Source organism: Pelophylax lessonae (assembly GCF_965119305.1).
Source record: "Pelophylax lessonae genome assembly, chromosome: 4".
Lineage (NCBI taxonomy): Eukaryota > Metazoa > Chordata > Amphibia > Anura > Ranidae > Pelophylax > Pelophylax lessonae.
In genome coordinates this window covers 519,964,409-519,989,887 of record NC_138771.1, presented here as the reverse complement: position 1 = coordinate 519,989,887, position 25,479 = coordinate 519,964,409, and the positions used below count along the sequence as shown (strand labels likewise).

Sequence of the window (25,479 nt, the reverse complement as noted above, 5' to 3'; positions counted from 1 at the left end):
TACTATACTACTACTTATACTTTGTTCAGGGTTTCTTCTGTATGCATAAACGGACATTGTAAACTTACCATTGTAACTTTATTACATAACTTGTAATGCATGTATTTTTTAGATTCCTTAGAATAAGGTAGATGAACTAAAAGTGACTTGTGTTCTAGACTCCTTGGAATAAGGCAGCTGGACTAAAAGTAACTTGTGTTCTGATAATACGTAGAATTTAGGTTTTTGGACTTTAAAATTTAGTTCTGAGAAATGTCCTAGTTTTGCATAATGTCTGGTTTTGCAGAGGAAGATGTATTCCCGGAATCTTTGATTGAGGGATTGTTTTAATCTCAAGTTATATTTGATTAAAACTATCCATTTGTTCTTATAATAATTTATGTTTATTGGGATTGTTTAGCCTTAAAGACTTGGCTCATACAAAGAGTAGACTTGGCTCAAACAATGAGTGATGAGGACATCTGTGCATGATCGTGATGATTGTTAGACCCCTTTCACATGCGGACTGTTCATTTCATCAGTTCAGTCACGTCAAAATGGATAAATTATTCATCAGTTTTTCGTCAGTGCTCATCAGTTGTTTTTATCAGTTTTTTTTATCAGTTTTTCATCAGTGCTCATCATTTTATCAGTTTTTCATCAGTGCTCATCAGTTTTTTATCCTTTTTGTTTTGTTTTTTTACATCCACTACCAATGCAAAAATGGACGAAAAACTGACCATTTGTCAGTTTACATCTGTTTTTCTTCCAATCCATTTTTTTAAACGGAAGAAAAATAGAGCTTTGATCGGTTTAAAAAAAACGGATGATGACGGATGCAGATGTAAATAGATGATCATCCATTTACATCCGTTTTTTCCATAAAGATGCATTGATATCCGTTTTTCATCTGTGAACAGATGGATAAAAAAACGGACAAATGGGCAGCATGTGTGAAAGGGGCCTTAAAGGTCAGTTAGGAAAATTCCACCCTCCCTGATACGTGCTATCAGGTATCAAGTGCTGGAGGCCAATGGAGACAGAGGGTAGATGATTCAAGCCAAGGTTCGGTGCCAGGTGGGTAGCAGAGAAGACAAGGTCAAGTGGTAGCCAAGGTCTGGACAGGCAGCAGGCAGAGAAGATCCGTTAAACAAGCCGGGTCAAAGTCAGGAAGCGAGCCGGAGACAGAGGTGTAACAAGCCGAGTCAGTAACCAGGAATCACAGAAAACAGGAAACACAGGACGTTGGTAGAAGCTGAAGATCAAACAGCAATTAGAGAAGGGCTGGCTACCTTATAAAGGCCCAGGTGAGGGGCTGACGGAGATGCTGGGTCCTAGAGCCCTTCTCTTTTTCTGACGGATGCTGGGTCCTAGAGCCCTCCTGCTATTGGTGCCCTGACAGTGCCCCCCCTTCCCAATCGGCAGCCTCCGGATGCCCAACTGGTCCATCTTCCTCTGATATCTGGCATGAAATTCCCGAAGGAGTCTAGAGGCATGGATGTTGATCTTCAGTTCCCAAGAGCTTTCTTCGGCGGATACCTCTTCCATTTGATCAGATATTGGATTTGCCTGTCTTGTTTCCTGCAATCCAATATTGACTCCACCTCATACTCTGTTTCTTCACCAACAGTTACTGATGGTGGAGGAAGTTCGAGTTGGATGGTTAGGAATAGGTAAGGGCCTTGCAACGTAGGCACACAGAGCGGGATTTAACATAGGCTCTACAGTCTTCTCGACTAAGGTTGGGCCACCAGAAGGACCGTTGGATGAGCTCACTTATTTTACAAACTCCAAAGTGGCCGGCTGGTGGTCGTGGTTCGTCTTGAAGACCTGAAGCTTTGCCTCCTGAGGCACGAAGACCTTATCCTGATGCCAGAGTAATCCATCTTGTTTCCTTAACGAAGCCTGTTCAGATTCAGGGCATGAAGCAGAGGCTCGTTCAATAACTGATTTCAAGCTAGGTTGAATCAATAAAAAGTTCTGGGCTCAAAGAATGGTGCTCGGTGGAGCAGGTTCTGTGGATTCAGGGAACATCCGGGACAAGGCGCCTTCTTGGATCCTGCTCTATAAGTTAAATGAAAGTTAAATCTAGAGAAGAATAATGCCATCTAGCCTGTCGGGGTCTTAGACGTTTAGCTGTCCTCAGGTACTATAAGTTTTTGTGGTCAGTAAAGATCATGATCGGGTGATTGGCACCATTCAATAGTTATCTCCACTCTTCGAAGGCCACTTTAATAGCCAGAAGCTCTCGGTCGCCTACGTCGTAGTTTATCTCGGCCTGCTTTAATTTCTTAGAGCAGAAACTGGGTGTAATAGAACTTTTGGGCCAAGACGCTGAGAAAGCACGGCTCCCGTCGCCACTTCAGAAGCATCTACTTCAAGAACGAAAGGGAGTGCTGGGTCCGGGTGTTGCAGCACCGGAGCAGAGGTAAACAAGGTTTTAAGGCTACTTGAGCTTCCTGATTCCAGAGGAAACGGGTATGGAGACGTGTGAGTTGAGTAATTGGGGCGATGATAGTGGAGAAGTCCTCAATAAATCTCGGGTAGAAATTGGCAAAGCCTACGAATCTTTGGACTCCCTTTCGGTCTGTAGGAGTGGGCCGTCTAGGATTGCTGCGACCTTCTGGGGATCCATGGAGATTCCCCCAAAGGAGATTATGAGTCCCAAAAATTTAATAGATTGTTTTTCAAAATCGCATTTCTCTGCTTTGGCATACAAACCGTGCCTGCGGAGGGTATTCAATATCTTCTTGACGTGGATTCGGTGGAGCTCGAGAGAGGTGGAGAAGATCAGGATATCATCCAGGTAGATGATCAGAAATAAGTCAAGGTACTCTCGGAAGATATCATTGACCAGGTGTTGAAATGTTGCGGGGGCGTTGCATAGCCCAAAGTGCATCACAAGGTATTCGAAGTGGCCAAATCGTGTTCTGAGGGCCGTTTTCCACTCGTCCCCCTCTCTGATGCGAACCAGATTATAAGCCCCTCTTAAGTCCAGTTTTGTAAATATCCGGGCCGCTCGAAACCTTTGGAACAACTGCGGAACGAGGGGAAGAGGATACCTATTCTTGATGGTAATTTTGTTGAGCTCCCAGTAGTCGATGCAAGGTCTGAGGGAGTGGTCTTTTTTTTCAACAAAGAAGATGCCTGCTCCAGCAGGTGAGGAAGAGAGACGAATGAAACCTTTGGCTAGGTTTTCATCGATGTATTGTCTGAGAGCCTCCAATTCCACCTCGGACAAAGGGAAGATGCGCCCGAAGGGAATTTCTGCTCCTGGGAGCAACTCAATCGGACAATCATACGATCGGTGTGGAGGCAGGGTTTCGGCTTTCTTTTTGTCGAAGACGTCAAGGTAGTCATGGTAGACCGAAGGGACTACTAGACTGGTGTCTGTCGCTGGTTGTATGGTCAGCCAGGTATGGGGGTTAGTTAGCATTGGGATACCGCAATGCTGGCGGCAGTAGCTGGATGAGAAGGTGACCTCCCCTCGGAACCAGTCCACTGATGGGTTGTGTGCTTGTAGCTTGCAGGGAAGATAGAACTCTCCCGATAATATATGTGGGGGGATGCCATTTCCTGGCTTCACACCAGGCAATGTAGGATTTCCAGACCCTGTAATAAATATTTCTAGAGACTGGCTTCCTGGTGTTTATCAGTGTATGGCCTGCGGGGTCAGATATACCCTGCTTTTCCAAGATTAGGGCTTCAATAGCCAAGCCGTCAAATTTAGAGACTGTAGAGCAGGGGGGAATATCGGACCTTGAGAGAGTAGTTCCGGACGCAGTGGAAGAACCCAAGGCCTCGTCACTGCAAACCTCTGGATTTGTGCATACCAAATTCTCATCGGCCAAGCCAGAGCTATCAGAATTACTGGTTTCCCCTCCAGCTGAATCCTGTGCAACAAACATGATATTCAGCTGTACCGGAGGAAAGGCATAGATCAGGGAATACTCCTCCCAAGGAGTCACCAAAGCATCCACTCCGACTGAGTGGACCCCTGGTCCTGGACACAAATTTCTCCAACTTGAATGAGACCTAGGTCTGAGACCCCCCCCAGCGTAGGCAGATCAACTGAAAAATCTCGGGATGTAAGGACCATTCCCCCGGAAACATCTGTTGACGGCTCAAAAAAACTGCCTGCCAGTTCTCTATTCCTGGAATGAACACTGCTGTCAGGCATGGCACAAACTTCTCTGCCCAGGACAGGATAATATCCACCTCTTTCTGGGCTGATCAACTCCTTGTGCCTCCTTGATGGTTGACTTAAGCCACGGCCATGGCATTGTCGGATTGCACCCTGACAGGATGACCCCGAAGTCTGGGCATCCAGAATTTCAGAGCCCGACTGGCTGCATGAATTTCCAAAATGTTAATGGGGAGAGGACTCTCTACACAAGACCATTTTCCCTGGACAGTTGTTACATAGTTACATAGTTTGTGAGGTTGAAAAAAGACATCAGTCCATCCAGTTCAACCTATGATGTGTGTGTGTTTGCTGTTAACCATACATTGTATACCCCTGTATGTTGTGGTCTTTAAGGTGCCCATCTAATAGTTTTTTGAAACTATCGATGCTCCCTGCTGATACGACTGCTTGTGGAAGCGAATTCTCCTTACTGCTCTGACAGTGAAGAACCCCTTACGTATTTTAAGGTTAAACCGTTTTTCCTCTAGTTTTAGTGATTGGCCACGTGTCTTATTGTATTCCCTTTCTATGAAAAGTTTGTTCCTTATGCTAGGGTCGCCAGTACAGTATTTGTACATTGATATCATATTCCCCCTCAAGCGTCTATTCTCCAGAGAGAATAAGTTCAGTGCTTGTAGTCTTTCCTCATAGCTTATGTCCTCCATTCCCCTAATTATTTTTGTTGCCCTTTTCTGGACTCTCTCCAGTTCCAGCACATCCTTCCTGAGGACCGGTGCTCAGAACTGGACAGCATACTCCATATGTGGCTGGACCAGAGTCTTGTAGAGTGGGAGAATAATCTCTTTATTTGTGGAGTGAATTCCCTTTTTTATACATGCCAATATTCTGTTGGCTTTGCTTGCAACGGCTTAGCATTGCATGCCACTGCCAAGCCTGTTGTCCACCAATACCCCCAGGTCCTTTTCCATCCTAGACTCACCCAGAGGTCCCCCCCCCCCCAGTGAGTAGCTTGCTTTCGTGTTTCTGATGCCCAAGTCCATTACTTTACATTTTTCAACATTAAACCTCATCTGCCATGTAGTTGCCCACCCCATTATTTTGTTCAGGTCCGCTTGTAAGTTTTCCACATCCTGCATAGAAGATATTGGCATGCTTAGTTTAGTATCATCCGCGAATACTGAGATTGTGCTAGATATCCCCTCCTCTAGATCATTTATGAATAAATTAAACAGGATTGGTCCCAGGACAGAACCTTGGGGGACCCCACTTTCCACACCCACCCAATCCGAGTACTCCCCATCACCACCCTCTGGACTCTCCCCTGGAGCCAGTTTTCTATCCAGGTACTCACCCTATGGTCCATACCTACATTCCTTCGTTTGTATAGTAAGCGTTTGTGGGGAACGGTGTCAAATGCCTTTGCAAAGTCCAGATACACCACATCCACAGGCTTACCTTTATCTAGGTGGCAGCTCACTTCATCGTAGAAGGTTAATAGATTGGTCTGGCAAGAACGATTTTTCATGAATCAATGCTGATTACTACTAATAATACCGTTTTCATTACTAAAGTCTTGTATGTGGTCCCTTAACATCCCCTCAAAAATCTTGCAGACTCCAAAATCCCCTCCAAAATCTTGCAGTAGCTTCCTTCAGAACCGCTCCCCAGCCAGAAAGACTGGCATCTGTAGTCACTACCTTCCAGGTCACTGGAAAAAAGGATTTCCCCCTCTCCAGATTTCTGTTCAACAACCACCAATACAGACTCTGTCGTACTCTTGGTAGCAGAGATATGGACTAGTCCAAAGACTGAATTTTTCCATTCCACGCAGACAGAATGTTGTTCTGCAAGGGTCTGGCATGGAATTGAACATAGGGAATTGCCTCAAATGTGGACACCATCTTCCCCAGTAACCTCATGCAAAGATGTATAGATGGATATCTCAAACTTACTATAGACCAAACCTGACCCTTCAGGTCTGAGACCCTTCTTGCTTGTAAGAATATCTTTGCTGGCTGTAATGCTGACTTTGCTAAGTTCAGTATCCAACCCAGACGTTCCAAAAAATGTACTGTCTGAATGATATTTTGGCTTAGAGCCAAAGCCGATCAATCTATTAGTAATAGATCTTCCAGATATCCTATTACCAATATCCCTCGGGACCTTAGAACAGCCAATACTAGAGCTAGGATCTTTGTGAACAATCTTGGAGCTGTGGACAACCCGAAGGACAGGGCCACAAACTGGAAATTATGGTTTTCAATCGCAAAACGAAGGAACCTTTGATGGGTCTGAAATATAGGCACATGAAGATATGCATCCTCGATGTCTATGGATGCTAGAAATTCCTCTCCCTGCAGGGAGGCTATGACTGAACAAATTGATTCCATGTGGAAAGAACGAACGTTCAGAAACTGATTCAGCGTCTTGAGATCCAAAATAGGTCTCACATCCCCATTTGGTTTGGGGATTATGAATAGGTTTGAGTAAAAACCCTTGAATTTTTTGTTTTCTGGAACCTGTTATCACCCTCTGAGCTCTCAGCTGGTTCAATGCCTGAAAGAGAGATCTTTTTTTCAATTCCAGCTTGTATCCCTGTGAAATGGTGGAGATGACCCAGTTGTCCTGAATCGACTCCACCCATACCCCTGAGAACTGCAGGAGCCTTCCCCCCACCCAGGCGAATGGGGGTGCCCCTTCACTGAGAGGGCTTATAGGAAGACTTGGATGATCTCTCGGTCCAGGGTTTTTTCTGACTTTGCCCCGAAGGCTTGGGTCCGGATGCAGACGATTGAGGCTGTCGCCACTGCCTGGAGTTGGAGGCACTGGTATTATGAGTGCTGGGGATCTTTAAGGAAGGACGTCTGCTCTTCCACTTTACAGATAGCAGCATACTCTCCCCCCCCCCCCCCCCAGATCTTTTGGATATACTTATCCAGATCATCACAAAAAGATAGCTAGTAATTTTTTACATGGTAATTCCGCAGACCAACTCTTTAACCAAAGGATTCTGTGCATATGCACTGTCATCAGAGCAAACCGTGACATTCGCCTTATGGAGTCCATAAGAGCACCTACTGTAAAACACAAAGTGCGAGATAGATCTGACAGATCTTCCACAGACTCTCCTTGAGAAGGAACTGTCTTGGACACTCGCTTTATGCGGTCTTTCAAAGACTGACACACTACTATGGCTGCTACTGCTGGTTGTACTGCAGAACCTGAAACCGCAAAGGAGGCTTTCAATAAAAATTCCAACTTTTTATCCGCTGAATCTTTAAAACCTGGACATTATCCACAGGACAGGTTCAATTCTTGTTAACCGAAGAAATGGCTGCATCCACAGTGGGAATTTTCCATCTCTTAGAAAACTTGTCCTCCATAGGATATAACAATGAAAACCTTTTAGGAGGAACAAACATCCTGTCAGGATGATCCCAATCATACACTTCTTGCTCCAAGAGTGGATGTATGGGAAATGACCGAGGACTCTGAGGAGGGCGCAATGAGCCCAGGGAGGAAAAAGAGGTTTCAGTTGTCTCCAAGGGCGGAAGTTTAAACTCAGCCCGGACCATCTCAGCAAGAGACTGAATAAACATTTTCTGGGATTGAGAGGCTGATAGAGATTCCTCTGACTCCCCCAAAGGTCAAACGTTCAGCTTGACCTTCCATAGGGTCACCCTCAGCTACATCTTCCACATCCTCTGCCCAATCCTGAACTGATTCAAGGGGCAGCTCAGGAGAAGGGGATCTAACCTGCTTCCTACCTCCATGTGGTGCTGCAATCATGTCAGCAATCCTACTCTCTAGGCTGGCTAGTGCCAATGCCAAATCGTTCTTGGTACTACCTTTAAAGTGTACTCAAGGGTTGTGCCAAGCTTATACAGCCTAATGCACACAGCACTGATTATCCTAAGATACAAGACCTATTTGTGCCAGTAACATACACCCACAGTGACTCATGCAACCCAGCTGCTGCTGCTCTGTGTCCCCTTCAGCCTCTGACAGAGGCTAGCGCATTGGAAACAGTTCCTTTAAAATGTGCGTCTTTTTATGCTGAGCCATGCATGTGGGGTGTGAACGTGGCGTCCACACACATGCCATTGCATTTAAACCCGCCTTCCTACGCGGCGTATGCCTGTTTATAAAAACCTAAGATTCCCGCGCGCGCGAACATTCCTTTGCCACAGACATGCCAGGAAGCGGGAGACGCCAAAAACAGCAAACAACAGCTCAGAGTAAGAAACAGTGTAACAATATGCTTTAAACATACTTTAAACATACTTTGCATAAAACCTGCTACAACCTGCTACAATATATGTGATTACCAGCAGAAATACACTTGGCACAAGTCTCTGTAATCTTATTAAAGGGAACATTGCATCAAATATTTACAATTTTGCAATTTTAACCTTTTAAGGTTTGTATGTTGTGTAAATATTTAAAATGGACTCACCAGTTCTGCCGCAGGAATCCACTATAAGCAAAAGTCCAATCTTCACCCATCACGGCGAGCATTTTCTTAGATACCTTCAAGGACTGTCCCCTTTATAAGAGGGGCCACCGCCTTGGACCTGTAGAGCACCCTGCACTGAGCGCCTTTGGGGTTTGGTATTCCAAGGGCCTGGTTCCCAGGGTCCAGCGCCTAAAAAGGACAGCGTTACAGGCAAAACCTTGTATCTGCTTCCCGAGGCTCGGGCACCATCTTTTTAGTTCATTGACTGTTTTAGATGGATCTGATAGCTTAATCCCTTAGATCCAGTGATCTTTGTTTGGGTATGATAGCATAATCTTCTTTCTTGATCTTTGAAACATAACAAACATGTGGAGCACCTCTCCACAGCAGCCTTCACATTTAGACACTGGCGAAAAACTGAGGTACTTCCCATGTGGGAGGGGTTATATAGGGCGTCATCAATTCTGATTGGTTGCCACTGTTCTTCACCTATAGGTGGCTATATAACCCATCTGTTATGATTTATGACTCTGTGTCCCGTGATGCACGAAAACAAATAGGAGCCTTTTTTGTAATGAAATGCTTTCGTGCGTGCAGCAGGAACTGGCTGAGATTTGAACCGTTAATAGGTAGGCTGAATGTACCAAGTTGATCGATCAACCAATCAACTTGGGTACAACCAGCCTGCCGGTTTCTTTTGCAACTATCGCTAACGGCTGCTAAATCCGCTAACGATAATCACTGTCTCCTCAATTTTTTAGCAGGAGGGATTCCCCTGTCAGCACTGTCTGTGTTGATGGGGGAATCATGCCTGTGGTTGCAGGAAAAAAAATTGCACCGTGTACACCCTACCTTACACTTACCAAAGGCAGCAGGTAAGGGGTGCTCTGATTCACAAAAAGCAAGCAAATCCTTAGATCGCCTGTTTCTGATCCACCGTCTGAACTGAGTGTAGGTGCCTAGAGGTGCATTTGTTGCAAAGTAAGGGGCAGTTAAATATTTTATGCCCACAGTTTTGCACTAGGGTATAAATTCTTCATGGTTGGGACTGTAAATTAAATTCCATAACCACTTTTAACCCTTCCACAATTAACTCTTGTGCAGCTTGCTACATGGTCATGCTTCACACCATTGTAGCATTGCACAGTCTTCCTCAGCTACTGGAGGTTGCACATTTGTAAATTGTGTCATAAGAGCCCGTTGCAAATTCTCTGATCATTGATCATTGTTTCCTAAAATAAGTTTTGCATAACCTTTAACAAAAAAAGCTGAAAAAGACAAAAAACACACAAAACTTTTTATTACAGACTGCACTACAAACATATTAAACTCAGAAGGACATGGAGGCATGTTGCAGTTTGAAAAGCAAACAGATTGCACAAAAGAAAAATTGTTGGACTCTAATGATAACAAAAAATGAGAAACGCCTGCTTGCACACTTCTCTTATTAGAAGAGGAAGAAAATCCTGCTGTGATCCAGAGGCTTAGAAGGCCACAATATTGGGCATTAAGGCCCCTAAGTAAGTTCCTGCAGTATGGGGAGTGGCTGCCCTGGTCCAAAAGTGTCTGTAGACCTGCTCTGTCCTATTTTGTAAATGAAGACAGTCAGGGTTGATACTCCCAGACGGCAGTGCAGGTCAGTCCGTAATTTTCTTGTTTGGTAGATTCTGGTAAGGGATATTCTGCCAACTTCTGCAGCTGTTTCTGTATCGGGTGATCAATAAAATGTCCCCTTCCAGGGTCCCCAATGAGAACAGTAGTCCCATGCTGGTCTATACAACGTCTGAGCCACTGGTGGAGGCCATCAGCCAACTGCTCATCATAAAACATGTCACCGAGGACAATTAGATTCCACAGACGTGTGTCCACACCTATCATGTTCTCCGAGAGGAAGGGCAGAGGCTGCAGGCCGTTCAGTTGGCAGTTAAGAGTGAGCGCGGCACCTGCGACTGGGCAAAGCAGAGGAAATCCAAATAAGTAACATACTAAACAGCCAATCATTTGGACCAGTTCAACATTTGAAGTTCAGATGAGGATCTGGCAGGGTAAAAAATATAAAGCCTTTTTTTCTGTTTTGTATAGCATAAGTTGATTAACCTCCCTGTCAGATTGTTTGCTCCCCACTGGGGAGATATATTTTTGCTTTCTGTTCCTTAGACACAACAGGAAGTAAGAGGAAATCTCTCCAAAGTGATGAAAATCCCCTCTTAGCAACTGTCACTGAAAATGGTTTCTCCTCTATTCATGTTCTGATGTGAAATTTAAATGTTTGATTTTCCTGCGCTTTTATTTACAGTGACACCAGGACAAATGGAGAGAGGGATTCTCCGTCGCTGGGACAGGCAGCAAAAATATCTGGCAAGGTTGCTAACCCTTCCCCATTCTATCCATAACCACAAAACAAAAGTTTTGGCTTTAGATACACTTTAAGATATATTTCCACTTTTGCAGCCAAATCAGGATAACACTTACAGTACTTTACATTTGTTACAGGTTCTCATTGCCATAGCATAAATTTAAAACAATATTTACAAAATTGCTACTTACCTTTTTACTTGCCTACCTAGCTTTCCCGTAATGTTACGGAGCAGGCTGTGGATTTATGGTTACCATAATTAACCCTGTCTGTGCTGGCAGATCTCATTATCAGTTGTAAACTGCCTAACAAAGGGTTAAAGATCTCAAAAATCAGGAGTGGTATATTGTATGGTAATGCACTTTTTAAAGCACTCTGTCCCTTAAGATGTACTGAACAATACAAGCTTCCTATAGAGCCCTAAGTATAAACCTGCTCAAAAGAAACAATTAGAAAGGTAAGAAATATATTTTTAAATCATTTTTAGATATTTTGTGTGAATGAGAACAAAGAACGAGGATACTGTATAGTGCAGGGTTCCCAAATTTGACTGCAGATGTGGAAATAAACTTTAAAGTTGTGTAAAGGATAGTTTTGTATTTTGTTTACATCTGGAAAGCTGTAATGTAATCAGTTTCAGACGCTGTGTGGCCATATGAAATTGGCATATGGCCATCCATCATTGGATCCTTTGGGCAACACCCCATAACACTAAACCACCATCCAATTAGAGGACAGGCTTGTCTTCCTTTGCGCTTCTTTGTGTTCACAAGGTAAGGAGTAACTTTTGCTGAGATGAAAACATTCCGGACTGGGTGATCTATGTACATTACAGAAATTTGAATAAACTTTGTTTCAAATTCCTACCTTTTGATATTCTGAAGAAATAGCTGTTTATATGTCAGTGTCCATGGGAAAAATGAATCTAATGGGAGTTTTTTAAATTATCAATCAGTTGCTGCACCTGCAGGGTTCTATTGGGGGAAGTAGCAGGGTCTGCATCCCTTTAGACATGATTTCCCTTTGGGAGTATCTCACCAAAAATTATATTTGTGTTCCATTATATTCAGCATTTATACTGTGATTTACTTTATTTTCTTTCTTTTTATACTTATGTGATAAAATGTTGGACTCTTGTTGCAAACTAACTACACTTTTTTTTTTTTTATTAAAGCTGAACTTCAGGCAAACAGGTAAATATACTGATAAAATACATACAGTATATGGGATCTGTTCTGTCCACCCTGTTCTGACATTTACACAGGTAGGATTGTGATGTCCCTTGCTAAACATCATAATCCTACCTGGCAGGAGAGGGGAATTGCTCTTTGAATTCTGCAGTGTGACTTTCACTTACAGGTCTCCTTCCCACCTTCACCCTAATACTGGACAATATAAGGGGAACAAGCTGATGAAAGTATCTTTCTCTAACTCTTCTCTCCTATCAGCATGCCCCAAAAAATGGAACAAACTAGTTTGTGCTGCTTCTCCCTCCTCCAGTATGAGTTCTGCTGTACAGGGACTGTAAGAGGCTGATACTAGGTCCAATTTATGTATGTACATTGATCACAATAAAACGGAATTTTTGTAAAATCTTACCTGTAAAATTCCTTTCTCTGAGTCCTCCGACAGTCGCCGCCACTTCATATTTGTCACTAATGGGGTTATTGACCTTTGCTCCGTAGGAGTAGCTAGGCAACAGAATATATTAATATCAAAGCTTTTAGCATATCCCACCCCCAGGGGGTGGTCCCCTCAGTCAATACCTCCCTGCTTCCTGCATTCCCAACTCAGTTTCAGTAGCATAGCAGTAGAGTACATAAACAAACCCCAAAAGAGGGGCGGGGGCGGCGACTGTCGGAGGACTCAGAGAAAGGAATTTTACAGGTAAGATTTTACAAAAATTCTGTTTTCTCTTACGTCCTCCGACAGTCGCCGCCACTTCATATTCGTCACTAATGGGGATGTCCCATAGCAGTGTAGACATGAGGGGTGGGAAAAAAGCAGCCGCGCCTAAAGCAACGCAGTACCCACATCAGAGAAAGGAACCTTACCAAAGTAAGAGAACCAACTGGGCAACAGGAAAACGTGCTCAACAGGAGCAACAACCCAGGAAAGAATAAGTAACCTAGGGGTAAAAACACCCCAACAGCCAAAGGCCCAAACAAGGGACCCTAAGGCACTGCCGCACTAAGAACTTTACGGCCAAAGGAAGCATCTGCCGATGCCTGAACATCCACTTTGTAAAATTTGGAGAAGGTGTGAACGGACGACCAAGTCGCCGCCTTACACACCTGGGCCACAGAAGCCTGATGACGATAGGCCCAAGACGTACTCAGAGACCTGGTAGAGTGCGCCTTCACAGGGAAGGGAGGTTCCCCTTCAAGGCATAGGCTTGTTCAATGATCTGCCTGATCCATTTGGCGATGGTCGCAGCCGACGCCGCCATGCCCTTCCGAGGTCCCTCGGGAAGGACAAAGAGAGAATCCGACTTGCGAAAGGATTTAGTCGATGACAGGTAAACCCTGATCGCCCTAATAACATCCAAGGAATGCAACCCCACCTCCTTCGGATGTTTAGGCTTCACGCAAAGCGAAGGCAAGACAATGTCCTCATTGAGGTGAAATTCCGAGATCCTCTTCGGAAGAAAGGAAGGGTTAGGTCGCAAGACCACCTTATCCAAATGAATCACCAAATACGGAGATGTGCAGGACAATGCCGCCAGCTCCGACACTCTGCGAGCCGAAGTGATCGCCACCAAGAAGGCAACCTTCTTGGACAACAGAGACAACGAAATCTCCCTGATCTTTTCAAAAGGAGCATGTTGCAACACAGACAGAACAAGGTTCAAATCCCATGGAGGCAAAGGCTCCCTCCTAGGAGGGACCAAATGTCGCACCCCTTGAACAAAGGTGCTAACCAAAGAGTTAGACGCCACAGGGCGTTGAAAGAGAACGGCCAGCGCAGAAATCTGACCCTTAATCGTGGCCAATGCCAAACGCTGGTCCACGCCCGTTTGAAGGAAAGCCAACACTCTCGACACCGAGTACGAGCGAGGGGAAAACCCCCTGGACTCACACCAGGCAAAGTAAGCCTTCCAAGTACGGTAGTAAATCTTCCCCGAAGAGGCCTTCCTAGCCTTGATCAAAGTGGGAATGACCTCAGGGGAAAGACCCCTATCCTTCAGGACCTGGCTTTCAACAGCCAGGCCATTAAAGCCAGCGACTGTAAAGCAGGATGGAATATCAGTCCTTGAGCCAGGAGATCTTCTCGAAGTGGCAGACGCCACGGAGCGTCGACCGCCAGATTCACGAGGTCTGCGTACCAAGACCGGCGAGGCCAGTCCGGTGCCACCAGAATCACCGTGTGCGGTTCCGAGGCTAACCTGCGAAGGAGCCTGGACAGCAGCTGAATCGGTGGAAAGGCATACAGCAGGCGATACTGATGCCAGGGCGCCACTAACGCGTCTGAGGCGTCTGCCCGAGGATTGCGCGTCCTTGCCACAAACCTTTCCACCTTGTTGTTTAGACGAGACGCGAACAGGTCCACATCTGGGGACCCCCACTTCTCGCACAACATCTGGAAGACATCCAGGTGAAGGGACCATTCCCCCTGGTCCAGGGTCTGGCGGCTCAGATAATCCGCCTGCCAGTTCTCCACCCCCGGAATGTGAACTGCAGATATCGCCGGGACGTGCGTCTCGGCCCAAGACAGAATGTCGGCTACTTCCCGCGCCGCTCGGGCACTCCTGGTGCCCCCTTGGTGGTTGATGTAGGCCACCGCTGTGGCATTGTCCGTTTGTACCCGGACTGGACGGCCCTGAAGCCTGTCCATCCAACGCAGAAGACAGAGATTTATCGCTCGCAATTCCAGAATGTTGATCGGAAGGGAGGATTCCTCCTCCGACCAAGTTCCCTGGGCGGACAGAACGCCCAGAACACCACCCCAGCCCGACAGGCTGGCATCCGTGGTGATCACCGTCCACGACAAAGGACGAAAGGACTTGCCCCCCGACACCGCCGGGGACTGGAGCCACCACAAAAGACCCCTGCGGGTGAGGCGGCTCAACGTCAGCCGCAGATCCAGAGATTGCGGACGCCCGTCCCACTTGGCCAGGACCTCCGCCTGAAGCTCCCGTGTGTGAAACTGGGCGAAGGGAATCGCCTCGAAGGCCGAAACCATCAATCCCAGACACCTCATACGCGTCCGGAGGGACGAGCACTGATTGTCCCTGAGGGACCTGACTTCGCACTGAAGTGTCCGAAGCTTGTCTTCCGGCAGGAAGACCTTCGCTTGAACAGAGTCCAAGTAGGGAAGACGAACCGACGGACACAACGTTGACTTTGGAAAATTTATCGTCCAACCGAATTCCTGCAGAGTTCGCATCGTGATGGACAGGTCGTTCACCGGACCCTGACTGGTCGTGGACCGAATCAGGATATCGTCCAGATACCCCAGGACAGAAATGCCCTGGGCCCTCAATAAAGCCAGAACCGGCGCAAGCACCTTGGTGAAAACCCGCGGAGCCGAAGCGAGACCGAAGGGTAACGCCACGAATTGGTAATGATCCTCCGCAATGGCGAATCGAAGGTACCTCTGGTGACCCTCGAAAATGGGGATGTGAAGGTATGCATCCTTCAAGTCGATGGAGGCCATGAATTCCCCCGGAACCAGGGCAGCCACCACTGATCGCAGGGATTCCATGCGGAACTTGCGAACCCGCACAAAGCGGTTCAGAGCTTTCAAGTCCAGAATCGGACGTACCTTGCCCTCCTTTCTGGGCACAGTGAACAGATTGGAATAGAACCCCCGAAATCTGTCCCGATGAGGCACCGGGACCACCACTCCCTGGGCCCGCAGGTCCCGCACCGCCAGGTGCAGGTCCCGCAAGCGCTCCGGAGTCAGCTGAAGGTTTGAGGGGAAAAATCTGCCCACCGGCCGAGAGAGAAACTCGATCTTGTATCCAGATCGAACGATTTCCTGAACCCACCTGTCCCGAATGCGGTCCAGCCAGGGTTGAAGAAAACCAAGCAAACGTCCCCCCACCCCAGAACCGGGTGAGGGCGTCCCTTCAGGCCGTATTGTTATGGGCAACAGACCCAGACTGGCCGGACTTCTGCTTACCTGTCCACGGCTTCTTCTGGGAGCCTTGTCCCTTGAAGGGCTTGCCCTTATAGTGCGACCGAAAGGCACGAAAGGACCCCTGAGAGGCCCTAAACGATGTATTCTTCTTACCACGAACAAACTTATTCTTGTGAGTTTGGGGCAAGAGAGTGCTCTTACCCCCAGAAATTCCCTTTATCAGGGTATCCAAGGATTTGCCAAAAAGGCGAGATCCCGCGTACGGCAAATTAGCCAAAGTCTTGCGAGAAGACTGGTCAACAGCCATATCAGGCGACGGTTCAAGACCGCCACACTAGAAAGACGCGCAGCCAAAGGGACCATATCTAAGTCCGCATCACACAAATACATGACACCCTGATGAATTTGATCCACCATAGCCAAGGTTGTCGGCGAGGCAGAGTCAGCTACCAGGGTGCGCCTGAGCACCTGCGTCCAATCCGCAATAGCTTGGGCTGCCACAATGGAGGCAAAAATAGGCTTCAGCATAGAACCAGCAACCGTATAAGCATGATGGGCCAGAGACTCCAATCTCCTGTCCGTCGGGTGCCGGAACACCGGGGTATCCTCAGCAGGGATCGCAGTGGACTTATTCAAAATCGCCACCGCGTGATCTACTTGAGGCGGCACACACCAACGCTCATCAGTGGCGGGAGTAAATGGATAACGCAGTTTGAACCTACTCGGCACAGCAAAAGGCTTCTTTAAATTGCGCCATTGCTCATCAACAGCGTGCTGAAATTCCGTAGAGCAAGGAAAAACCTGCGATGTTTTGCGCTTTCTTTGCGTCCCATAAGAGGACATCAAAACTGGAGGACATGGTTCATCCTGTAAATGCAGCGTTTGCTTGATAGAAGCAACCAACTCATCCATGAGTGCAAGCTCTTCAGACGAGCCAGGGGGAGAATTATCAACCCCTTCCACCTCAGCCTCCCCGTCAGACCCCACAAGGTCTAGGGATGAGTGAGACCCTGAGAAGGGCACTCCAGCCATAGCAGCCCCATCGCCCTCTGAATCAGAGGAAATAGACACTCTGGGCCGTTTTGTGGATCGATCAGCCACCAGCATCTGCACCTGAGCAGCTAAGTTTGCCACAATAGTGGCTAGATCAGCCCCCTCGGGGGAAGCAGCAGCCCCTTGGCCCCCCACCAAGGTGGGAGGAAACTTGCAATCCTGAGAATCCATGCCCCAGCAATTAATGAAAAAAGGAGTACTGCCCCTTTAAGATCGCAGCGAGCGTAGTCCACCGCACCCACTGAATACACCGACCCCCACAGGGACAAGAAACTGGGGAAGGAATACAGGAAAAAAGGGAAGACAAAAACCTGGAGAGATCACACAGGCTGCTGCACCGATCGCTGTCCCAGAGCAAAAGGAAGTGATGCAAGACTGACCGCCCCTATAAAGCCTATTCAAGGCTACACAAACATGGCCGCTCGGCTGAGGATTCCTTGGGCAAACAGAAAATGGCGCTGACATGTAGTCTGATCGATCGCCGCCAAAATGGCGGCGTTTGGCGCCAAAAACGCTGTGCATTACCACACAGGACCGGCCACCATGATTCTGACGCAAAAAAATGGCGGGTCGCCGCAGCGATCGCCGCACAGCATGCCCAAAATCTGACTGCTTCATGCTTACACCCAGCAGAGCGGGAGAGCCCCCCCCTTCACAGCCCACACACAGGCAGCAAGTCCACACAGGAACTGACAGGGAGCACAGCAGCCACACAGACATGCAGGGTCACACAGTCCCAGACTGACACCCAAATAGACAGGTCCCCACATAGAATTACACTTACCAGTCCGGATGGCGTGGGGAGCCTGCTCCAGCGACCAAACCGCTGCACTGAAGACAGGGAGTGTCGCAAGCATGACGCAGTGGAACTGCGGTGCGAAACCGCAATGGCGTACAGTGAGGTAGCCACCTCACTGATAGCATCCCTGCAGCGAACAGGGATGGGTCGTTCAATGTGCCAGGGTAAAACCTAAGCTGAACGCTCGATGGCAGGCTGGGAAGCCCCTGGCCCTGAGCCCTGAAATCCAGGGTGGCCAGACTGAGACCCATCTCCGCACGATCATCTTCATCCGAAGAAGCTAACTAATGCTGAAAATCAACAGCTAAGTAAAAGAAAGAGAGAAAAAACTCAAATAAAATCAAAAAGAGAATAGAGGCTGAGACAGAGAGCCCCAGCACAGGAACAGCCAACCTACTCCTAAGCTAGGCATTAGAAACTGAGTTGGGAATGCAGGAAGCAGGGAGGTATTGACTGAGGGGACCACCCCCTGGGGGTGGGATATGCTAAAAGCTTTGATATTAATATATTCTGTTGCCTAGCTATTCCTACGGAGCAAAGGTCAATAACCCCATTAGTGACGAATATGAAGTGGCGGCGACTGTCGGAGGACGTAAGAGAAAAATGGATTTAATGATGTGTTAATGAATACAGAGCTGCATTAATGCGTGACTTTTATATCTGCCTGGAGTTCAGGTTTATGGAAGGGAATGTCATTTTCATAAAAGCTGTATCACAGAGAACACACCTGTGGGTGGTGTTGGGTAGGTAGAGTTTAGCTCCAGAGGGAGGTTAAAGCAGAGTTCCGGCCTCAAATACCATTTTTAATTAAAAATACCCCTATAATACTAATCCATCGCCCTTTACAAAACCGCTATTCTCATACTTACAAGGTGTACAGTATTGGATTTTAGTCAAAATCTTACTTTTAAAAACGCTGTCTGGGCGTGCCTATCTTAGACGTTGGCATCTGAGGCCGCAGTGTAATCTGCTGTGTCCTTCTTCCTGATTCCAGGGAGTGTTCTGGGAGTTCTTCCTGATTCCAGCCTCCTGGGAGTGATGACAAACAGCTCCCAGGATGCAATGCAAAGTGCGAAGTGATGTCGGTGGCCACGGCCAAAGAGGGGGGAGAAGGAGAAAGTACAATCAAAAATGCCCTGAAAATAAGGTAAGGGACCCCCGAAAAAAATTGAAAATGCCCAATTGTTGATCAGCATAGCGAGCACTCCAGGAATCACTAAAGTTGCAAAATAGGCCGGAACTCCACTTTAAGAACTTTGTAATAAAGTGAAACCAATACAGAGGGGTGCACTGAACTGGCTTTTTGCGTTTTACCAAAGTAATACCAGACATACTATGTTATTCAGAATGTTAAAATAAATGTGACATGAGGGAAATATGATTCTAGGAAGTCACAGACCTGAAACAAGCATTCAGCAAGTGAAGCTGATCCTCTCTATCAAGTCAGTGGCCAAAGCTGGCCATACATGGTTTGAATCTCGGCTGGTCCAGCAGGAACCGGCTGAGATTCGAACCATTAATGGGCAGGCTGAATGTACCAAGTTAATCGATCAATGTGGGTACAACCAGCCTGCTGGATTCTCTTGTGTGTATTGCTAGCGGCTGCTATAGCTGTAGTAATAATCACAGTCTTCTCCCACAACAGCATCCCCAACCCCCCTACAGTCCCCCTGGGAGCAGACAATTGCTCGACAGGAGGGATTCCCCTGCCAGCGCTGCCTGTGTTGATGGGGGAATCATGCACATTTCTTTCCTGCAACCCCTGGTTGCAGAAAAGAAATATGCACTGTATAAGCCTGCCTAAGAAAGCACTAAAACCAATAGTAAGCATTAAAACCAAAGGCAGTTTTCACCTAGGGGTTTGTCACATGGGTATTTAGCCCTATGTCCATTTTTTGCCACATCTCACCTGGGTCGATGTCATTAGCTAGTACATAAGAAGCCCCTCCCATTTCTGCAGCAATGGCCACTGCACCGCAACCACTCCCAAGATCTAAAATCTGTTTGTGTCGCACAACTTCTGGGTTATCCAGTAGGTATCTGTAAAGTAATAATGGAAGAAAATTTAGTAACTGAAAATGTCATGTTGAAGAAATTATTATCACAGATACCATCTCTCCAGATGGCTCAGTATGGTCTGTACCAGAATTCTATCCATTCATAAGGTGCTTAGCCCTTTTGCTGGCCAATCGATTTTTTTACACATATTATGCATGTTTAAGGCCCCTTTCTTACGGGGTGGATCCACTCGACAGACTCCGCTAGCTCAGCAAGGATTGCTCCATTGATCCACGCTGAGCAGGCGGATGACAGGTCTGTCTCTGCTCACTGTGCAGAGACGGACCTGTCAGAGTCCCGCTCTCTTCTATGGGAGATCGGATGAAAATGGCCAGCATGTCCATTTTTATCCGATCCCAGCCGATCCGACCCGCTGGACGTATCGTCATCCGTCTGTTTTCAGCGGATCGTGAAAAAAGATCAGATGCCAGACTGGTGTCAGCGGACACGTTTGCTGACATCCACCTCCCTATAGAGAAGAATGGGTGGCCCAATCAGGTCCGCCTCAAAAATGGACAGGCAGACTTGATCGGTCCAATTGTGTGAAAGGGGCCTAAGGCCTGAAGATTACCTAAAGTCCCAAAAACATTATATATTTTCTGATAGCAAAGATCCAGTAGAATAAAATAGTGTTAGTTGCATTTTTTTTTTTTTTGTGACAATAATGGTTTATCAAATCTATAGTTTTAGTGCACTATACTTACACTGAAATTCATTTTCAGTGCACACAAACTGAATATAATGTAATACCCTTTTCTTTTTTTTTTTTTTAAATATAATATTGCATCAAATAGCAAATACGTCAAATCTAAAAATGACATGCGCCGTGAAACTGCAAAAAACGTTGGTACTCAAAATGATCCATAGGCAGTGCTTAGCTCATCAATTTAGAGTAAAAAGTGAATGATAACAATAGAGTTATTGCTCTCATTCCAGCACGCATGGTGATACCTATAATGTGTGGGGCAATTATCGTTTTTGTACATGTGCAAACCCGACATTTTGTTGGGAAGTTTTGTAAAGCTGAAATGTACTATACAGCACCAAACTAGTTAGTGTTAGTATAGTAATGGTGTTAGTTTTGTGTAATGGTGTGTACCCCATTACCTGCAGGCTGCAGCTTCTTGTAAAGATCTTCCCGTTGGTGTCTCCTTTATAGCCTTTAGATATTGCCAATGGTGGGATTCGGCCGGTTCGCACCGGTTTGTGCGAACCTGTTACTAACATTTTACAAGTTCGCCGAACCGGTGCAAGCGGAGATCGGGTCGGTCCGATTCTCTTATAAAAATGCTGCAGCACTCAGCTTGCCCTTTCCTCTATGAGCTGGGTATAAGACAGTGCAGCCAGACTTTGCTTCCTGGTTAGTACTGACGTTTCCCCCCATAGGAAGCTGGCTGGGCTGAGACTCAGCTACCTATTGGCTGAGCAAGAGGCGGGCTGCACCGCCTTCCCTTGCCTCTCAGCCAATGGGTGCATTGCCCATTACTTTCAGCAGGCTTTCTTTGAAGTGGCATGGAGCTGCTCTGCAACTGCAAACGGAGGTGAGGAAGGAGAAGCGTGTTATGCTCCAATATGTATAAACATTGCTAAAAGTGCCTTCTTTCGTCCCTCACTGCCTCTTTCTTTCTCTCTTCTTCCATCCCTCTTTCTTTACCTCTCTCTCTCCCTCCCTTTCTCCCCCCCCCCCACCTCTCTCTCTCTCTCCATCCCGCTTTCTTTCCCCCTCTCTCTCTCTCTTTCTTTCCCTCTCTCTACATCCCTCTCTCTCAATCTCTCTCCCTCCTTCCCTCTTGCCCCCCTCTCTCCATCCCTCTTTCTTTCTCTCTCTCTCTCTCTCCCTCTTCCCCCGTCTCTCTCTCTCCATCCCTCTTTATTTCCCCCTCTCTCTCTCCATCCCTCTTTCTCCATCCCTCTTTCTTTCCCTCTCTCTCTCCCTCCCCCCCCTTTCTCTCTCTCTCCATCCATCTTTCTATCTCTCTCTCTCTCTCTTTCTCTCTCTCCCTCTCTCTACACCCCTCTGTCTCAACCCCTCTCTCTCTCTCCCTCCCTCCCTCTTCCCCCCCATCCCTCTCTCTCCATCCCTCTTTCTCCATCCCTCCTTCTTTCCATCTCTCTCCATCCCTCTTTCTTTCCCTCTCTCTCTCTTCCTCCCTCTTTCTTTCCCTCTCTCTCTCTTCCTCCCTCTTTCTTTCCCTCTCTCTCTCTTCCTCCCTCCCCCCCTCTCTCTCTCCCTCTTTATTTCCCTCTCTCTCTCCCTCCCTTCATCCCTCATACTTGTGTTCTTTCTGTCATGCTTTCTTTCTCCATCCCTCTTTCTCTTATACTCTCTTCCTCCCTCCCTCTCTTTTTTCCCCTTTCTCTCTCTCTCTTCCTCCATCTCTCTTTCTCCCTCCCTCCATCCCTCTTTCTTTCTCTCTCTCTCCCTCCCTCCACCCCTTTCTTTCCCCCTCTCTCTCTCTCCCTCCCTTCATCCCTCTTTCTTTCCCTCTCTCTCTCCCTCCCTTCATCCCTCTTTCTTTCCCTCTCTCTCTCCCTCTCTTCATCCCTCCTTTTTTCTCTCTCCTTCCATCCCTCTTTATTTCTCTCTCTCTCTCTTTCTCTCTCCCTCCCTCCCTCCACCCCTCTTACTTTTGTTCTTTCTTTCATCCTTTCTTTCTCCATCCCTCTTTCACTTATACTCTCTTCCTCCCTTCCTCTCTTTTTTTCCCTTTCTCTCTCTCTCTCTTTCTCTTTCTCCATACAGAGGAAAGGGGGGAGGTTGCTGTGTCCACCACCACTCACTGATGTACTAACTCCCTGCTTTTAATTTAATCAGTTATGGACCGGAAGATTTCCTCCCTTTCATGACCAGGCTATTTTTTGTGATTCGGCACTGTGTTATTTTAACTTGCAATTGCGCAGTTGTGCGACGCTGTACCCAAATAAAATTGATGTCCTTTTTTCACAAATAGAGCTTTCTTTTGGTGGTATTTGATCACCTGTGAGATTTTTATTTTTTGCACTATAAACAAAATAAATAAAAAGAGCGACAATTCTGTAAAAAAAAAAAAAAAAAAAAAAACCAATATTTTTTACTTTCTGCTATATAAAATTCCCTATCAAATCTTTTAATTATTTCAGGCCAATTTGGGTAGGGTATTATGTACCCGATACCCATTCACATAAGGGGGGGCTGGGATCTGGGGGCTGTGATTGACTGTGCGCTCAGCGGGCAAACATCCAGCTAAGTCCCGAGAAAGTCCATTTGTTAGGCGGATACCTAAATGGGCGATGTTCAGGCCAAACTTATGCTCGGCCCAAACTGTTTGCCCATCCCTAGTGGTGCCTGAACACTGTAACACCTCACAGTTACTTTTGCTGGGGACAGGAACAATCCCTGCTGTTAAAAAATAGAAAAAAAATTGAAATTTTATACACCTGTCAAACAGGTGCAGAAAAATTGGGCCTTGGGTGTTGGTGAAGCATGAACACTGTAACCTGTTTTATTATTGTTTTTATTCTTTGGGGGGATTTTTATAACTTTTTATTTCAGAGTGTGGGATGGAAATATGGTGCTTGGGTGCAATACTTTTGCGCTTGGTGCACTATAAACCCTTTTATTATTGTTTTTTTCTTTTTTGGGGGGGGGGGGGATTTTTATAACTTTTTATTATAGTGTGTGGGATGGAAATATGGTGCTTGGGTGCAATACTTTTGTGCTTGGTGCACTATAAACTGTTTTATTATTATTTTTTTTGGGGGGGGGGGATTTTTATACTTTTTTATTACAGAGTGTTGGAAGGGAATTTGGTGCTTGGGTGCAATACTTTTGTGCTTGGTGCACTATAAACCATTTTATTATAGTTTTTTTTTTCTCTCAAATAAAGAAAAAATGAATAAACCAAAAAAAAAAAAAAAGGGAACCACTGTTGACGCAGTGGAGGAGGAGGAATGCCTGCAAAGCAAAATGGAGGAACAGCAATTGTGCCCTAAATATTTTTAATGCTGCTGCAGATGAAAAAAAAAAAAAGGAAATCACTGCTAAGCAGATAGAGGAAGGGGGGCAGAACTTATGCCCTAAATATTATTAGTGCTGCTGCGCCACAAAAAATAAAAAAGTAAACTACTGCTGATGCAGAAGGAATAGCACCTGCAGCCCAGAAGGGGGGATGGCAAGTATGCCCTAAATAATATAAGTGCTGCTGCGCCACAAAAAAAGAAAAAAAAAAAAACATTGCTGACACAGAAGGAATAGTACCTGCAACACAGAAGGAGGGACAGCAATTATGCCCTAAATATTATTAGTGCTGCTACGCCACAAAAAAGAAAAAAAAAAAGAAAACCACTGCTGACGCAGAATAAATAGCGCCTGCGACGCAGAAAGGGGTTCAGCAATTATGCCCTAAATATTATTAGTGCTGTGTAGTAGAATTTCATATTAACCTATGTATCTCTTAGACTGTAAGCTCTAACGAGCAGGGCCCTCTGATTCCTTTTGTATTAAAGTGTATTGTATTTGTACTGTCTACCATCAAGTTGTAAAGCACTACGTAAACTGTCGGCGCTAAATAAATCCTATATATAGTAACAATAATAATGTATTTCATATTATAATTATTATTTTGCATATGCTATTGTTATAATTATTATCATTAATTATTAAGATATTCATATTATTGTAGTAGTAGTAGTGGTATTATCATCAATATTAATATTAGTTCAATATCAGGCAAAAGTTTTTAGTTAATACAAGTTCATAGTATACTATTTATAATATAAGGAACCTTTTTTTAAGTTGAACTCTTGACCACTGCTTAGAAAGAAACCATTTAGACAACAGTTGATATATAGCCTGATAAGATAACATTCCTTAACCTTCCTAGCGGTATTCCCGAGCGTGACTCGGGGTTAGATTTTAGAGCCAAAAGCGGTAACGCCGAGCCACACTCGGGGTACCGCTAGGAAGATCGCTGGATCTTGGAAGAGGTTTTACTTACCTTTTCTCCGGGATCCAGCAAAGAATGCGAGCGGTATGCGGCGGCGGAGCTTACTCCCGATCGTCTGCGAGCCTCGGCTTCCGTCTCCGGCGACGTGACGTCCGCCGGGGGGTGGAACCGGCGGCAAATTCAAATGTAAAACACACCAAACACACTGATACCATTCAAAATAAAATAAAATCACATTACATTGCCCCCAGTGCCCTTTCCTGCAGTTTTACTGTACTTTTTATGTAAATATATGTATATATATATATATATATATATATAAACAGTATATACATATATATATATATATACAGTGTATATATATATATATATATAATGTGTGTGTGTGTATATATATATATATGTGTGTGTATATATATAAATATATACACACACGTGTATATATATATATATATATATATATATATATATATATACATAATTCTTGTGAATGAGCAGCCCAAACCAACTGTATACATTATATATACGTATATATATATATATATATAATATATAATAAATGTATACAGTTGGTTTGGGCTGCTCATTCACAGGAATTACATGCAAAATAATGGTACCGCTTTC

At 45.7% G+C, this 25,479-nt stretch overlaps 1 protein-coding gene across 2 annotated transcripts in view; it reads right to left on the bottom strand.

Moving 5' to 3' along the window:
• Window positions 1–10,133: 10,133 nt before the first annotated feature.
• ETFBKMT (electron transfer flavoprotein subunit beta lysine methyltransferase) overlaps window positions 10,134–25,479 on the bottom strand; it is a gene marked incomplete at its 5' end in the record, with an annotated part of 99,028 nt that continues 83,682 nt past the window's right edge. Inside the window, 2 exons of one of the 2 annotated variants that reach the window (XM_082255941.1) lie at window positions 10,134–10,531; window positions 19,782–19,912. In XM_082255941.1, the coding sequence (XP_082112067.1) occupies window positions 10,188–10,531; window positions 19,782–19,912 (475 nt within the window). In that variant the 3' untranslated portion in view covers window positions 10,134–10,187. The remainder of the gene's footprint in view (window positions 10,532–19,781; window positions 19,913–25,479) is intronic. The other variant, XM_082255942.1, reaches the window with a different exon arrangement.